At 46.7% G+C, this 18,272-nt stretch overlaps 1 protein-coding gene across 4 annotated transcripts in view; it reads right to left on the bottom strand.

Annotated features, from left to right (window-relative positions):
* ACTN1 (actinin alpha 1) overlaps window positions 1–18,272 on the bottom strand; it is a 125,238-nt gene that overhangs the window by 23,511 nt on the left and 83,455 nt on the right. For 3 of the 4 annotated variants that reach the window (XM_044272058.1, XM_044272056.1, XM_044272057.1), the window contains exon 9: window positions 1,275–1,367. In XM_044272058.1, coding sequence (XP_044127993.1) covers window positions 1,275–1,367 — 93 coding nt within the window. Of the gene's footprint in view, window positions 1–1,274; window positions 1,368–14,326; window positions 14,413–18,272 lie in introns of all 4 variants that reach the window. The other variant, XM_044272059.1, reaches the window with a different exon arrangement.

The raw sequence follows: 18,272 nt of genomic DNA, 5'->3' as shown, positions 1-18,272 counted from the left end.
CATTTTATAATACTAAAAGAGCAGGAGCTATGTAGGTATAAAGGTGCCCATACACATGCCTACGGGGACCTCCCCACTTTTCCATTGGCAGCAAATGTCGAGCACAAGGAGGATCGAGCATGCAGGATTTCAACATGCCCGATCTCATCTTCCCACAAGTGACAGAACTAATATTGATGACCTCAGGACAATATCAGATTGACACCCCCCGCTGATCAGCTGTTAGAAGAGGCTGGGCGCTTTGTGAACGCTGCGACCTGTTCCCATGTGACATCACCGTACATTGTTCACATGACCAAGTTGTAGTTCAGTCCCATTCAAGTCAATGCGGCTGAGCTGCAATACCAAGGCGACGCTGTGCACGGTAAGCGCCTTGGAGGCCACCGCACTCACTAGAGCTCTGGTGGGCGCCGCAGCTTCCCGAAACCACTGATCGGCAGGGGCACTGGGACTTGGACTCCTGATGATGTTATGTCCCAGATAACCGGGATTTTGTGTCTAGAGCTGAGGACATGGGCTGCTAGATGGCCGCTAGCACATCTGCAATACCCAGTCCCCATAGCTCTGTGTGCTTTTATTGTGTAAAAAACCTGATTTGATACATATGCAAATTAACCTGAGATGAGTCCTGTATGTGAGATGAGTCAGGGACAGGACTCATCTCAGGTTAATTTGCATATGTATCAAATCGGGTTTTTTACACAATAAAAGCACAGAAAGCTATGGAGACTGGGTATTGCGGATGTGCTAGCGGCCATCTAGCAGCCCATGTCCTCAGCTCTATACACAAAATCCCGGTGACAGGTTCCCTTTAAGGCAAATCTAATTTGAAAACACGCACAGTAAATTTCCTATTTTCACTATTAGCCCTTATGCACATGACCATAGCCATTTTGCAGATGCCGACAGTGTTCAGTCTGCATTTTATTGCCGACCCACTGACTTCAATGCGTCAGGGGTCTGCATTCTGCGGACATATTCTATCTTTATGTGGAACGGACATGCGAATGCGGCAAGCACACGGATCATCCGCATGCTTTCCTCATCCGTATGTGCGTTCTGCAAAAAGATAGAACATTTACTATAATTGGCCTCAAAATGCGGACCGTGGACCCATGGAAGTCAATGGGTCCACATACAATGCAGATGCAGATTTTGCAGAGAGCAAAGTACATACAGTCACGCGCATGAGGCCTTACAAGACTATGCATTATATGGGTCCACCATTTAACCAAGGGATTTTACCATTATCCCTGTTTTGTCTTGAAACTTACATCGCTTGCTAGCTTTTCATAGTCTTCCATAAGCTGTTCATTCTCCTGATTGACAGCTAGCACTTTACAGATACGATTGGCTGCCGTCTCCGCCTGTACAAAAAGAGGAATAGTTAAAAACTGCAGAATAGCATATAAAATTCTTAACGTACCTGTGAAAGCAATGCCAAGCCAAAAAATAAATTAGTTTTTAGTAAAAATATGCGAAAATCTCCCCAAAAATAAATAACTGAGAAAACCATTAGACCCTGTGGTCCTCTGCTAACTCTCCAAAGGCAATTAAAAGTGGGCCTAGTACAGGGGATTTATAAAATTATAAAAAGTAGATCATTAATCTGAAAGTTTATGGATTTGGGGAATGTTTAAGTTAAGTCTTGACATAAAAAAAGAATTTAGGAGCTTAAACGACCCATACACATTAGATGCACACATCGAAATGTGTATGGGAGCCGGTAATTTGATGGGAAAGAATGATTGGGCATGTTTGATTTTCACATGCCTTATCCTTTCTTACTGTGTCTAGCAGTGGCCTATTACCCGATCCACACGGAAATAAACATGCATGCTCAGCTGAACCGAGTGTGCATGTATAGTCAGGAGTAATAACTGTCAGTTAAAGGCGTTGCCTAGGATTGTAAAAATATGGTGGATTTCTTTCAAATACTGCACTACACCCGTCCATGGCTTAAGTCCAACGGACTTAAGCTGCAATACCACACAAAACCTGTTGACAGGTGTGGTGCTGTTTTTGGAAGAACGCTGCCATGTTTTTGTAATCCTAGACTACGTTTGCTTAGTTCCATCACCGAGGTCTCATGGTGCTGGGTTCCCTTGGCCTACTTCCTCCAGATCATGACCTGTAAAAATAATGGCTCCCTCTTAGGGCTCATGCACACGACCGTATGTATTTAGCAGTCCGCATAAAAACGGATGATGTCAGTGTGCATTCTGTATTTTACGGAACGGAACAGCTGGCCCCTAATAGAAGAGTCCTATCCTTGTCCGCAATATTTTTTTGCGGAACGGAAGTACGAACATACGGAAATGGAATGCACACGGAGTAACTTACGTTTTTTTTTTTTTGCGGACCCATTGAAAAGAATAATTCTGCATACGGTCCGCAAAAAAAAACGGAACAGAGACGGAAAGAAAATAAGTTTGTGTGCTTGAGCCCTAAGGATCCAACAGAGACCATTAGTTATACAGGTGACAGATAGATCAGGACACCAAGTGTCAGGATTAAAGGCCCTTTTACAGGGGCGATGATCATTCTTACCAACGCTAATTCCCGATCAGTGCTCCGTGTACATAGGACTGCCAATCAAATGACAAACGTGCGACTGCTCATTTGTTGATGATCACATCTTTTTGCAGACATTAAAGGGCTTCTGTCACCCCACTAAAGTGATATTTTTTTTTTGGGCTAGTGAAATTTGTTATATTGCGATATATGACAATATAATTGTGTTACTTACTTTGATCCAGCAGTTTCTGCAAAAAACGAAGTTTTATAATATGTAAATTCGGTCTCTACCAGCAAGTAGGGCGTCTTCTATTTCGGTGATGTCATCGGCGCAGGCGCACTGAGGGAGTTCTGAGGAGACGAGCCTCCTCATCTCAGAGCGCCTGCGCCGAATCAACACAGGCGCGCGATTTTTGAAATGCCGACAGGGCTGGCCGGAGGAGGAGATCCCGGCTGGCCCTGTCAATCAACACGACGAGGGGGCGGATTTCTGCAGCAGCTACCAGCAAGTAGACGCCCTACTTGCTGGTAGAGACCGAATTTACATATTATAAAACTTCGTTTTTTGCAGAAACTGCCGCATGAAAGTAAGTAACACAATTATATTGTCATATATCGCAATATAACTAATTTCACTAGCCCAAAAAAATAATAATCACTTTAGTGGGGTGACAGAAGCCCTTTAAAGTCATCACTTGTCAGCAGCACATAGCCCTCTGTAAGTGGGGACGAGCTGCCAACAGTAATAAGACTGTATGTGAATGAATGATCGCATTAACAATCATTCAGTCATGATAATTGATCCATGTGAAAGGAATTAAAAAGGCATCTGTCTGAAGACTTGTATCTAGGAAAATGGAATGTACGCTTGGCAGCAGAAGCATCAGTGTTGGTCCCATGAAACGATTACTCGATTGAATTGAGTAATTGGACACAAAAAAATCCTTGATGCAAATTTTTTGCATTGAGAATTTGTTTGTGTCATCAGACCACGGAGCGAGAGTGAAGGACTTGCTATTACTCACCGCTCCATGGTCACCCGCCGGCCCGCACTGTCCTCCTGACACATCGTCAGGACATAGTGCACGCTTATGTACACTATGACCTGACGCTGTGTGACGTCAGGACGACAGTGCAGCGCGCGGAGAAGAGGATGGACGAGCTGTGGCGCCCCTACAAGAAAGGTAAGTATTTTATTTCAAGCGTCTCTAGGTGTTACGACAAGGCCCCTGTTGCTCCTAGAGGCTCATTTGCATATAATAAAACATAATTTTTCTCAGCAATGCCGGCACATATGAACATGGGACCAACACAGATGCCTTCAGCTGCCAAGTGTACATAAAACTGGTCAGCCAGTGTCCTAGGTGTCCAGATCTGCTGACAGATGCCCTTTAAATTCACCCTGGCTGACTCCCTATATCATTAATCGATGCTCAATATGGTCAATAGATCTGCCAGTGTAAAAGGGAAGCAGACAGCAGCAATTTTAGAGATCTCTGAGACCTAGGTAAGGCTACGTTCACACAAGCGTTTTTGATGGATCCGGCAGGGTTCAGCAAAAACGCTTCCGTTTAGAGTTGTTGCGATACCAAATTTTTTATTTGGTTTCGATACCATAAAAAAGTATTGCGATACTCTATACCAGCGGTCCCCAACCGGGGCCTGGAGGATGGTTTGCCGGGCTGCGGCGATCAGGGCAGTCTTTAACGCTGTGCTAATGAAGCGCTTCCATTATGGAAGTGCTTCATTAGTACAGAAGGACCAGGAAGTGGTGAAGGATCTGTACTCACCACTTCCTGGTCCTCGGCTTGGCTATCGGCTGTGCAGGGCTGCGCACAGCGCGAGGTCTCTCTGTGACCTCACACCGTGGGCTGTGATACACAGCCGACAGCAGAATGAATGAAGAGCATCGCGATGGTGACCAGGAGCAGGAGAGGCAAGTGTTTTATTTTATTTTATTTGCACTAGGGGCTGATGGCTGACCTGGGGGACATTGGGCAGACATGAGGGGCTAATGGGGGGGCTTATGGCCGACATGAGGGGCTAATGGGGGGGCTTATGGCCGACATGAGGGGCTAATGGGGGGGCTTATGGCCGACATGAGGGGCTAATGGGGGGGCTTAGGCCGACATGAGGGGCTAATGGGGGGGCTTATGGCCGACATGAGGGGCTAATGGGGGGGGCTTATGGCCGACATGAGGGGCTAATGGGGGGGGCTTATGGCCGACATGAGGGGCTAATGGGGGGGGCTTATGGCCGACATGAGGGGCTAATGGGGGGGGCTTATGGCCGACATGAGGGGCTAATGGGGGGGGCTTATGGCCGACATGAGGGGCTAATGGGGGGGCTTATGGCCGACATGAGGGGCTAATGGGGGGGGCTTATGGCCGACATGAGGGGCTAATGGGGGGGGCTTATGGCCGACATGAGGGGCTAATGGGGGGGGCTTATGGCCGACATGAGGGGCTAATGGGGGGGGCTTATGGCCGACATGAGGGGCTAATGGGGGGGGCTTATGGCCGACATGAGGGGCTAATGGGGGGGGCTTATGGCCGACATGAGGGGCTAATGGGGGGGGCTTATGGCCGACATGAGGGGCTAATGGGGGGGGCTTATGGCCGACATGAGGGGCTAATGGGGGGGGCTTATGGCCGACATGAGGGGCTAATGGGGGGGGCTTATGGCCGACATGAGGGGCTAATGGGGGGGGCTTATGGCCGACATGAGGGGCTAATGGGGGGGGCTTATGGCCGACATGAGGGGCTAATGGGGGGGGCTTATGGCCGACATGAGGGGCTAATGGGGGGGGCTTATGGCCGACATGAGGGGCTAATGGGGGGGCTTATGGCCGACATGAGGGGCTAATGGGGGGGGGCTTATGGCCGACATGAGGGGCTAATGGGGGGGCTTATGGCCGACATGAGGGGCTAATGGGGGGGCTTATGGCCGACATGAGGGGCTAATGGGGGGGCTTATGGCCGACATGAGGGGCTAATGGGGGGGCTTATGGCCGACATGAGGGGCTAATGGGGGGGCTTATGGCCGACATGAGGGGCTAATGGGGGGGGCTTATGGCCGACATGAGGGGCTAATGGGGGGGGCTTATGGCCGACATGAGGGGCTAATGGGGGGGGCTTATGGCCGACATGAGGGGCTAATGGGGGGGGCTTATGGCCGACATGAGGGGCTAATGGGGGGGGCTTATGGCCGACATGAGGGGCTAATGGGGGGGGCTTATGGCCGACATGAGGGGCTAATGGGGGGGGCTTATGGCCGACATGAGGGGCTAATGGGGGGGGCTTATGGCCGACATGAGGGGCTAATGGGGGGGGCTTATGGCCGACATGAGGGGCTAATGGGGGGGGCTTATGGCCGACATGAGGGGCTAATGGGGGGGGCTTATGGCCGACATGAGGGGCTAATGGGGGGGCTTATGGCCGACATGAGGGGCTAATGGGGGGGGCTTATGGCCGACATGAGGGGCTAATGGGGGGGGCTTATGGCCGACATGAGGGGCTAATGGGGGGGGCTTATGGCCGACATGAGGGGCTAATGGGGGGGCTTATGGCCGACATGAGGGGCTAATGGGGGGGCTTATGGCCGACATGAGGGGCTAATGGGGGGGCTTATGGCCGACATGAGGGGCTAATGGGGGGGCTTATGGCCGACATGAGGGGCTAATGGGGGGGCTTATGGCCGACATGAGGGGCTAATGGGGGGGCTTATGGCCGACATGAGGGGCTAATGGGGGGGCTTATGGCCGACATGAGGGGCTAATGGGGGGGCTTATGGCCGACATGAGGGGCTAATGGGGGGGCTTATGGCCGACATGAGGGGCTAATGGGGGGGCTTATGGGCGACATGAGGGGCTAATGGGGGGGCTTATGGGCGACATGAGGGGCTTATGGGCGACATGAGGGGCTTATGGGCGACATGAGGGGCTAATGGGGGGCTTATGGGCGACATGAGGGGCTAATGGGGGGGCTTATGGGCGACATGAGGGGCTAATGGGGGGCTTATGGCCGACATGAGGGGCTAATGGGGGGGCTTATGGCCGACATGAGGGGCTAATGGGGGGGCTTATGGCCGACATGAGGGGCTAATGGGGGGCTTATGGCCGACATGAGGGGCTAATGGGGGGGCTTATGGCCGACATGAGGGGCTAATGGGGGGGCTTATGGCCGACATGAGGGGCTAATGGGGGCTTATGGCCGACATGAGGGGCTAATGGGGGGCTTATGGCCGACATGAGGGGCTAATGGGGGGGCTTATGGCCGACATGAGGGGCTAATGGGGGGGCTTATGGCCGACATGAGGGGCTAATGGGGGCTTATGGCTGACATGAGGGGCTAATGGGGGCTTATGGCTGACATTAGGGGCTAATGGGGGGTTTATGGCTGACATTAGGGGGGGTTTATGGCTGACATTGGGGGCTAATAGATGGCTAAAGTTTTGGGGGTCTGATCTGAGGTCTGATTAACATTGGAGGTCTGATTGCTGGTCTGACCTGAGGTGTAATGAAAAAAATGTTTTTCTTATTGTTCTCCTCTAAAACTAGGTGCATCTTATAGGGCGAAAAATACAGACCAGTGCAGCAGAGACCATAGTCAGTTTATATAGTCGTAATATAGTGTTATATATTTTAATATGCACCTTGTGTTTTGTTATGCGCGTGAATCGGTCAATTTTTTTAAAGAAACTAGTGAACAAAAAAGGCTAAGAGCACTATATATTGAAAAATCGCTGTATAAGGATTTTAAGTAGTCAAAAAACGAAAAATGACTTTTGGGGTGTAACAGAAGCCCTTCAATATTTTTGTGGGGTTTAAAAAAAAAAAAATTTAATTTTAATTTTATTTATTTTTTTACACTTTTTATTTAAGAACTATTTCCCCCCTTAGGGGCCAGAATCTGGATTTTTTTTTATCCCTTGTCCTATTTACCCCGATAGATCTTTATCAGGGTGAATAGGACCTCACACTCTCCCTGATGCTCTGTGCACACAGCATCAGGGATGTTACCATGGCAGCCAGGGCTTCAGTAGTGTCCTGGCTGCCATGGTAACCCATTGGAGCCCCAGGATTACACTGCTGGGGCTCCAATCAGAAGCTGCCACTGCCACCAATGAGGAGGGGCAGAGGGGACCCTGTGGCCACTACCACAAATTATTTTAATACTGGGGGGTGGGGGGAGGGGGCACTGTGGCACCAATGATTTTAATGGGGTGGGGGGTTATTAGGGGGGGGGGGGGTGGAGGGCGCACTGCGCCACCAATGATAATTACCTCTTAATACAGGAGGCGGGTAATGGCAGCAAATCAGCGGCAGTTAACCCCTCAGGTGCCGCACTTGAAGGGTTAACTGCCGCTGATCGCAGCTCCCCGTCAAGGCCAGGGTGCCAGCAATGTGATTCTGCTGCCGGCACCTGCCTCCTGTATTATGTGTTAAAGATGAACTTATTTGGGTCCAGACTTTTAGTATTAGGCTACACAGAGTGGCGCCCAGAGATGTCCCAGCACTTACTATTATTCCTGGGCGCCACGCTGTTCGCCCACTGTGCCCCACTACTGTCTCCTCTCCTGCTCCATATACTAATTACTATCGGAGCAATGGGGAGGAGACATCAGCTTCTCTGTAGCGCTGTCCAATTCCAGCGCAAGGAGAAGGAACGCCCACTAGAGAAGCTGATGTCTCCTCCCCATTGCTCCGATAGTAATTTGCATATGGAGCAGGAGAAGAGACAGTAATGGGGCACGGCAGGCGAACGGAGCGGCGCCCAGGACTAATAGTAAGTGCTGGGACATCTCTGGGTGCCGCTCTGTGTAGGAAAAGTCCTATCATTGGTGGCGCAGTGCGCCCGCCCCTCCTCCGCCCCCCTCTTCTCATTGGTGGCAGTGGCACAGGGGGAGGGAGACACTGCTTCCTTCTTCCCTGTCCTGCTGAGGGAACATGAGCGTGCTGACAGCAGTGCGCTCATGCTCTGTGATACTAGACTGCGCAGCAGCGCAGCCCAGTATCTAAAAAATAGAAATCCCGGTATCGTATTGATACCGGGACAAAAGTATCTATTGGGTATTGAAATTTCGATACCCTCAACAACCCTACTTCCGTTACTGATCATACAACCATTTGCATCTGTTATGAATGGATCCGGTTGCATTATCTTTAACATGGCCAAGACGGATCAGTCATTAACTCCATTGAAAGACAAGGGGGGACGGACACAATAGAAAATGGATCCGTCTTGCTCTGCATCCCAGGACGGAATGCAAACTACAACATGTTGCGGTTTGCTCTCTGGTCTGGGAACACAACTAAACGGAACTAAACGGAATGGAATGCATTTTGGAGGATTCCGTTCTGTTCAGTTCAGTTTTGTCCCCATTGACAATTAATGGGGACAAAACTGAAGCGTTTTTCCCCCCCCCGGTATTGAGCCCCTATGACGGATCTCAATACCGGAAAACTAAAACGCTAGTGTGAAAGTAGCCTAGGATTAACTACTCACAAACTAAGTTTTCACAGTTCAACATACCGTAATATTGCATTACATGGAGAGCCAATGATTTCAATGACATTGTATCGTGTTTGTCTAATCATTATGAGAAGGAAGCCCCTCTAACACTTGTCTACCATACTGGACCCCAGGGTCACATAATGCAATTTAACTGAACTGATCCAGTTTTACGTATGGATGGGAAATAGGAGACCCATGCTGGCGGTGCTTTATACTAATGTGCTAATCATATTAATGGTATAAATAATCACCGGGTAAGTATTCTCACAGAACACGGACTGCAAATCACACACATTAGTGAGGATTAATGTTAGGTATTGGATTATTTCAGATTTTTATATCATTAGTATACACACGTCCATAACCTATACCTTTAATACTTAGAGACAGGGTGGATCAAGAGCCTGTAAGCAGTATGAGAAAACGCATGAGTGAAAACGAATTGCATCAGAAAATGAGAAAATGTGGTCGAGGGATACATCTGCAAATGGTCTAACTATGGACACACAGACTACATGCAGGGTGATCAGCTTCTCTACCAGAATACAATAAAAAAAACAATATAAAAACAATATCAATATTTATCTATATCAACAACGTTCAGAAGTGTCCCCAGGTTGACAGATCTGACATGGACTGGTTGCTATGGTCCCTGAAAGCCTCATTCACACTGCTGCAGAGGACGCACCCGTACATGCGCAATATAAATGGCACTGCGCCGACAGCTGCAACTACTCCTCATTATTTACAGCAGAGATGCATTTAAGGCCTAGTCCACACGATCGTATCCGTGTTGTGGTCCGCAAACCGCAGATCCGTAAAACACGGTTATTGGCTGTGTGTCACCCGCACTTTCCTACAAATACTTATTCTTGTCTGCAATAAGGACAAGAATAGGACATTGTCTATATTTTTTGCAGATCCTTGGAATGGACACACAGATGCAGACAGCATAGAAATGAATGGGTCTGCATCTGATCGGCTTTTTTTGTGGACAAAAAAAAATACGGTCGTGTGCATGAGGCCTAAGGGTACACGCAGAATTAATTGTAATTGATTTTTTTTTATTTCAAAGGGGCATTTCAGCTGATAGCATCCATCACTTATCATCTCATTTAAAAAATGTCACATTAATAGGGGTATGACTGCTGGAACCACCACTGATCGCTAGACCCCCCCCCCCCCCCCCGCCACTGTTAATGCAGAGGATGAGTTTGTATAGAGTGGCAGTGGAACTTGCTACTGCTTCATACAACTCTATGCGATTTACTGCGGTAGCGTTATCATGGAATGATGGGCTTTTACCTCTCTATGAATACTACCATGTTTTCTACACTCTTCAATAATTAAAAGGGCTTGTCCCAAAAATATTTTTATTCTACAGTTTGCAAACCAGCTCCTGGATCTGAATACTTTTGTAATTGAATTTAATTAAAAATGTAGCATAGCCACTGAGTTATTCAATAAAATGTATCTGTATAGCGCCACCTGCTTTTTCTTATGTTGTTGTCCGGCTCACTGAGAAGGCCGCACATGCTCAGTTCTATCCTTCAACTGCCTCCTGAGCTGTGATAGGGAGAGCATGGACACGCCTCCTGAGCTGTCATAGGGAGAGCGTGGACACGCCTCCTGAGCTGCAGCAGAAAAGACACTCCCCTAGAGCTGCCAGCTTGAGGCTACTTTCACACTTGCGCTTTCCCTTTCCATTATTGAGATCCATCATAGGATCTCAATAGTGGGGGAAAACGCTTAGGTTTTGTCCACATTCATTGTCAATGGGGACAAAACGGAGAGCACCAAAATGCATTCCGTTCCGTTTGGCAGCGTTTTTCTGTCCGCGATGTGGTGCGGAGCAAGACGGATTCGTCATAACTCACAATGTAAGTCAATGGGGACGGATCAGTTTTCTCGGACAATAAAAAAACTGATCCGTCCCCCATTGACTTTCAATTGAGTTCATGACGGATCCGTCTTGGCTATGTTAGAGATAATACAACCGGATCCATTCATAACGGATGCAGATAGTTGTATTATATTAGAACGGAAGCGTTTTTGCTGATCCATGACGGATCCTGTAAAAACGCTAGTGTGAAAGTAGCCCGATATAAATCTAACAGAGCAATGAATGTGGAGATCTATGGATCCATGTGAGGTGCAGAGCCGGTTCGTTAGAAAGGAGATTGCCATGTATTATATATTGTCTGGTTTTAATTTTTTACATTAGTCATCGGATATCCCCTTTAATACCTGATGCAATATTTGTAATGGATGCTGTCAAATAGCACTGCCTGGAGCATGGCTGAAGAGGCATACTGGATGGAAATATATTCTGAACATGTATGCCTACAGTATGGGTGGTGTATGTTACTATAATGCTAGAATACGTCCGAAAATCTTCCCGAAGGTAGGCTTACACGTGATGTGAACAGAACCCAACATGGACATGAGGAATCCAGATAGATGATAATATAGCTGCAATGCTGACATTAATAAACCACAGCACTGTTGATGGCAAGTCTATTCATAACTGGAATTCACTACATACAAACTAGTGGAGAAACTTGATAGATACTATACTATACTATGTGCGTATATACTGTAGTACAGAGGAAAGTGTACATTCTGTGGGAGCAGCAGTGGTGACCACCACCTTTAGAAGAGAAGGGTTGGTCTACCATAGGATAGCCCTCTCGTATAATCCTGCATAAAGAACGGCTAGCCACGATCACAGCAATTCAGCAGACGCCACCATTTTCTCATCTAAGTGGTAGGAAGGGGATTGGAGAGGATAATGAACTGTTAGCACCAGTCCTGGGGCGGTGGGATGTGATGGCACAATCCAGTAATAGCAGGAGGGCCAATTTAGATATTTGCTATGTACAGCCCAGCTCAAAAAATATCCGAACAGATAACTTGATAGAAGAGGAACTCAAATGTTTTTTTTTTTTTTTTTGCTCTGTGCAATAGGGTGTGACCTAAAAACAAGCAGTGTTTTATAGTAAGAATGCTTATATTACAAAGTCACTGCTTGGCAACTGTCACCGAACCTACACTACCATTCACAATACAACTTGATATAACAGAATCTGATAACGTGTGCAAATACACAAAATCAAAGAAATGTTTGGGTGGCATTTTCCTTTAATTAGGAATACCCTGAAAGGTTACTATTCCGCGGTTAGTACTAGGGGCTGTAACAACCTCTGAACCCCCCATAAAATATACAAGGGTGAACATGGAAAAGGAAGGAGGAGGTATCTCCTGACGAAAATGTCTATAGTAAAAATAAACGCGAGTAAAACAAAATAACAGGAAAATTATTCATACATAAAATAAAAACAAACACTGAGATAAAAAAAAACATATAAAGTACCCCCACAATTATCTAAGGCGCTTAGGCTGTACAAGGGGGTTTTGTGTGGTCTGTATGGTTTTATGCACAGAGGTGAAAGTTGAATTTCTACAGTAAGTGACGTATAGATTAAGAAAGGCAAGACTGATGTGAAGCAGCAGGAAATATGGAATGGACCAAAGCAGGAAGAAAAGGAAAAAAAGTCATCATGAAGAACAGTTGAGAACATAATACGGTCTTAGTACTAATCCCGGCCTTTGTAATAGGTGCCAATTTTGCCGTAATATCAAATATAAAAAATATCTGAAATGATACATATTGATTTTACACAGGGATATACGGTACGTGTTCTCCAGTAGTCAATCCAAATGTGGTTTTCTGAACCGCTGACTATCATGCCGTAAGAGTCGGGACCCCCGATGGTAAAAGCAAGAGAGCGCTGGCGGGACACTGCCACTCCTCCAGTGAAATGGGAGCACTCGGAGCGAGTGTGCTCGCTTGTATCCTAAGCGCTCGCCATGTCACTCTTCCTACATGCTTGACAGGAACTTATCAGAAAACCCCTGTAATTTGGCTTTTGTTATGCTGATGGTTTAAAGGGCATCTGTCAGCAGATTTATACTTCTGACACTGGCTGACCTGTTACATGTGTGCTTGGCAGCTGAAGGCATCTCTATTGGTCTCATGTTCATATGTGGCCACATTACCGAGAAAAAGTATGTTTTATATGTATGTAAATGAAACTTTAGGAGCAACGGGGGCGTTGTCATTACACCTAGAGGCTCTGCTCTCACTGCAACTGCCCCGCCCTCTGCACTGTCTTTGTGATGCCGTTTACACTGCCTGAACCTGTCAATCAAATTGGAGAGGGCGTGGCAGTTGCAGTGAGAGCAGAGCCTCTAGGTGTAATGACAACGCCCCCGTTGCTCCTAAAGTCTCATTTACATACATATAAGGCTGCTTTCACACTAGCGTTCGGTATTCCGTTCGTGAGCTCCGTTTGAAGGAGCTCACGAGCGGACCCGAACGCAGCCGTCCACCCCTGATGCAGTCTGAATGGAGGCGGATCCGCTCAGACTGCATCAGTCTGGTGGCGTTCAGCCTCCGCTCCGCTCGCCTCCGCACGGACAGGCGGACAGCTGAACGCTGCTTGCAGCGTTCGGGTGTCCGCCTGGCCGTGCGGAGGCGTGCGGATCCGTCCAGACTTACAATGTAAGTCAATGGGGACGGATCCGTTTGAAGATGCCACAATGTGGCTCAATCTTCAAGCGGATCCGTCCCCCATTGACTTTACATTGAAAGTCTGGACGGATCCGTCCCAGGCTATTTCCACACTTAGCTTTTTTTTGCTAAAATAATGCAGACGGATCCGTACTGAACGGAGCCTCCGTCTGCATTATTATGGGCGGATCCGTTCTGAACGGATCCGCCCGAACGCTAGTGTGAAAGTAGCCTAAAACATACTTTTTCTCGGTTTTTCCCGTTTTGCAGACAAGAATAGGCATGGTTACAAAGGGTCCACAAAAACAGATGCAACATGGATGTCATCTGCATATTTTGCGGATCGCAAAATACATACGGTAGTGTGAATCCACCCTAAATAACACTATTACATTAGACTGGTATTTAACGTTATCATGGTCAAATGTATAAGGCTGTGGTAGTAAAGCAGGAACACTGGGACTAGTAGTTACCTGGAGAGCTACAAACTGTCCCCTTCTTATATACGTGAATGGTGATAATGGATTCAACTGAAGGAAACACCAATGTAGAGGTGGGCGGCACACATTTAACACTTAAATGGCATGGGAACATTGGAGTCGGGTTCATATGCACCATTTATATAGAGATGCAACGCACCTTTGCATTCACTCAGTGAGACGAGACATACGGTCCTTATTTTTATTGAGGATGCAAATATGTGCAGAGTATTAGATCTCACCTTCTGGGCACCTGAGAAGGCGTGGTAATAACATGACACATAGGTCATTAAAGCCTTCATATCCGGCCTTAGCGTCCCTATAATATCTGTACAGGAAATTAAACAAAGAGGTTGGAAAAGAGAAAGAGAAGCAAAAGAGCAAAGTGCAAGAACAGTCACATGGAGTGAGGAGGGTTAGAAATGGGAAAGAATTCCCAGCATGCACTGCAGGAAAGACCGAAAGTCGTACTGTACAACAGGGGTGAAAAATCAGACCCTTCAGCGGCGGGAAGTGCAGTAACATTGGTGTGATATAAACGGTTATAGGTCCATCTCTAATAAAGAGTTGGGGGGCAACGTGCCAATGAAACAAGCTCGTCCGGTCATCATAAACTGACACATATAAAAATGTTTAACGTGAAAAATCACATAGAAATTAATATATTGCAAACACAATGTCCTACTTATGTCCCTGCAGTGTAAAGCCCACCAGAGACATGAGAGATTGATCTGCTAAAGCTGGAAATATTAGATGTATGTCAGCCGAGCATGCGGATTTGAGCGAAGCCGGCTGATCATCTAATACGTATACAGCCAGTGGAGTAGCTAGAAATGACTGGGCCCCACAGAAATTTTTTGAATGGGGCCCCCCTCCCCCAATTATTTATTCGCAACCCCTTCCTTTCATGCCGCCCCCATTCCTGTGGCTAGTAAAGATCGCTCTCTGACCAGGCCCGGCAGCTGTTCCATGTGTTTTCTACACTGTCTATACTGTCACTGTATATAATTTAATTGTGTAATACTGTTGAGGGGCCCCTGACCAAATCTTTTAGTCCTCCTCCTCCTGGATGGGCCCCTTCTGGGTCAGGGCCCCAAAGCAGCCGCTTCCCCTATAGCTACGCCCCTGTATACAGCCTCCCAACGTTCCCCTGATGGCATATGTTGGATGAGAGAAGGATCAGGCATGTTGGATTTCAGCATGTTCTGAGGTGCCTGGAAGAGGCTCACCACTAAGGACACACTGAGCAGAGGGTGCCTGTGTACGGGGCAGCTGGGAGAACTAGCAGTCAGCTGAACAAGCTCGTCTCATGTCCATGGCCAGCTTAAATATAGCTAGATCAGATCAATTAAGCGGTTTTCAGAATAATGATGACCAGTTCTCAGAGTAGGTCATCAATATCTGATTGGTGGGGGTCCGACTCCCGCACCGCCAAGGCCTCATCATAGCATACCAACTACAGCGCCGTACATTGTGTAGTGGCGGTGCTTGGCATTGCAGCCTAGCCCCATTCACCTGAATAGGACTGAGATGCTTACTGACCATGGGACCGAAGACTGTGACCACACTTGCCTAGAAACAGAGCGTCGGGGGTGCCGGGAGTTGGACCCCCACTGATCAGATATTGATGACCTATCCTGAGGATCGGTCATCCATATTCTAGTCACAGAAACCCCCTTTAACACCAGATGCTACTAAAATAAGACAGATCGCCAAATAATCTGCATAAAAATATCTCCTGTCTATGGTTAGCTTGACCTTTGGCTGTGGAAGGATTCGTTCTGTAGAGTCTTTAGGAGAATACAGGTTGCTGTATTTTATCCATGGCCATGTTGTAATAGCACCTTTGTGAGCAGCGCACTGACGCAATGCCGCAGCCTGTATGGTTTATGGGTCAGCAGGGCGATAATACTACTGCAGCAAACTGTAAGGTTATATTAGGGAATTGCTATAGTGGGCTTGATAGCAAGAGCCGAAAAGTTTAACTTCTTTAAAGAAACACTCCAGGAAAAAGATGATCAATGCTGCTCATGAGAGGGCGGTGCATGACTTCTATCTGTGGCTTTCTTTGAGTTATGCAATGCTTTCTTAGCTCTTGCACTAAAATTTGTTATTTCCTATATTGCACCTTTAATTCAGAGTTTATTTTTTTATCCCCTTCACTCCACTAATAAGGTCACATTATTGCAATAATAAAACCATGCTCTAAAGCTCAGAGAGCAAAACTGGCTCACTGTAACATATCGGGTATGATGTATACAGGTATAGCTGTACACTTTATGGTTACTGTCTCCTTTATGCATGTCGGTTAAGCAGCTTGTCTACTGAAGTATTATATAGGTACAAGGTATAGGACAAAGACATGTATGCATGCTACAATATGATGCCAAAGGAGCATGAATCAGGTTCCTAGAAAAAAAACAGACTTGTATAGACATTAGCAAATGACACAAAAAGGTACAATGGGTGACACTGCTCAATAGACGCAGTAAACCAAATGACATTTGGATAGGTATTTCTTTTTTAGCAGTATAGTAATTCTTGGCATGAACAAAAGTGGGAATACAGCCATGGCCGTAAATGTTGGCACCCCTGGAATTTTTCAAGAAAATGAAGTATTTCTCACAGAAAAGTATTGAAGTAACACATGTTTTGATATACACACACGTCTATTTTCTTTGTGTGTATTGGAACAAAACCAAAAAAGGCCGAAAAGACATTTGTCCATCCAGTTCGGCCTGTTATCCTGCAAGTTGATCCAGAGGAAGGCAAAAAAAAAAAAACAACTGTGAGGTAGAAGCCAATTTTCCCCACTAGGGGAATAAAAAATTCCTTCCCGACTCCAATCAGGCAATCAGAATAACTCCCTGGATCAACGACCCCTCTCTAGTAGCTATAGCCTGTAATATTATTACACTCCAGAAATACATCCAGGCCCCTCTTGAATTCCTTTATTGTACTCACCATCACCACCTCCTCAGGCAGAGAGTTCCGTAGTCTCACTGCTCTTACCGTAAAGAATCCTCTTCTATGTTTGAGTACAAACCTTCTTTCCTCCAGACGCAGAGGATGTCCCCTCGTCACAGTCCTGGGAATGAATAGATGATGGGATAGAAAAAAAGCTAAATTGGACATAATGTCACACCAAAGTCCAAAAATGGGCTGGACAAAATTATTGGCACCCTTAATTTAATATTTGGTTGCACACCCTTTGGAAAAAAAACCCCCACAAAATCAGTTGCTTCCTATAACCATCAATAAGCTTCTGATACCTCTCATCCAGAATTTTGGACCACTCTTCCTTAGTGAACTGCTCCAGGTCTCTCTTATTGGAAGGGCGCCTTTTCCCAACAGCAATTTTAAGATCTCTCCATAGGTATTCAATGGGATTTAGACTGGACTCATTGCTGGCCACTTCAGAACTCTCCAGCGCTTTGTTGCCATCCATTTCTGGGTGCTTTTTGACGTATATTTGGGGTCATTGTCCTGCTGGAAGACCCAAGATCTCGGACGCAAACCCAGCTTTCTGACACTGGGCTCTACAGTGCGACCCAAAAGCCGTTGGTAATCCTCAGATTTCATGATGCCTCGCACACATTCAAGGCACCCAGTGCCAGTGGCAGCAAAACAACCTCAAAACATCAATGAACCTCCACCATATTTCACTGTAGGTATTGTGTTCTTTTCTTTGTAGGCCTCATTCCGTTTTCGGTAAACGGTAGAATGATGTGCTTTACCAAAAAGCTCCATCTTGGTCTCATCAACAAGACGTTTTCCCAGAAGGATTTTGGCTTACTCAAGTTCATTTTTGCAAAATGTAGTCTTGCTTTTTTATGTCTCTGTGTCAGCAGTGGGTCTCCTGCCATAGCATTCAATTTCATTTAAATATCGACGGATAGTTCAAGCTGACACAGATGCTCCCTGAGCCTGCAGGACAGCTTGAATATCTTTGGAACTTTGGTGCTTATCCACCATCCGGACTATCCTGCGTTGACACCTTTCATCAATTTCTCTCTTCCGTCCACGCGCAGGGAGATTAGCTACAGTGCCATGGGTTGCAAACTTCTTGACAAAAGGCAAATCTAGGTCTCTGGAGATGGACTTGTAACCTTGAGATTGTTGATCTTTTTCCACAATTTTGGTTCTCAAGTCCTCAGACAGTTCTCTTCTCCTCTTTCTGTTGTCCAT

The sequence above is a fragment of the Bufo gargarizans genome, chromosome 11 (assembly GCF_014858855.1).
Source record: "Bufo gargarizans isolate SCDJY-AF-19 chromosome 11, ASM1485885v1, whole genome shotgun sequence".
NCBI classification, from domain to species: domain Eukaryota; kingdom Metazoa; phylum Chordata; class Amphibia; order Anura; family Bufonidae; genus Bufo; species Bufo gargarizans.
This window is presented reverse-complemented; position numbering and strand designations above follow the sequence as displayed.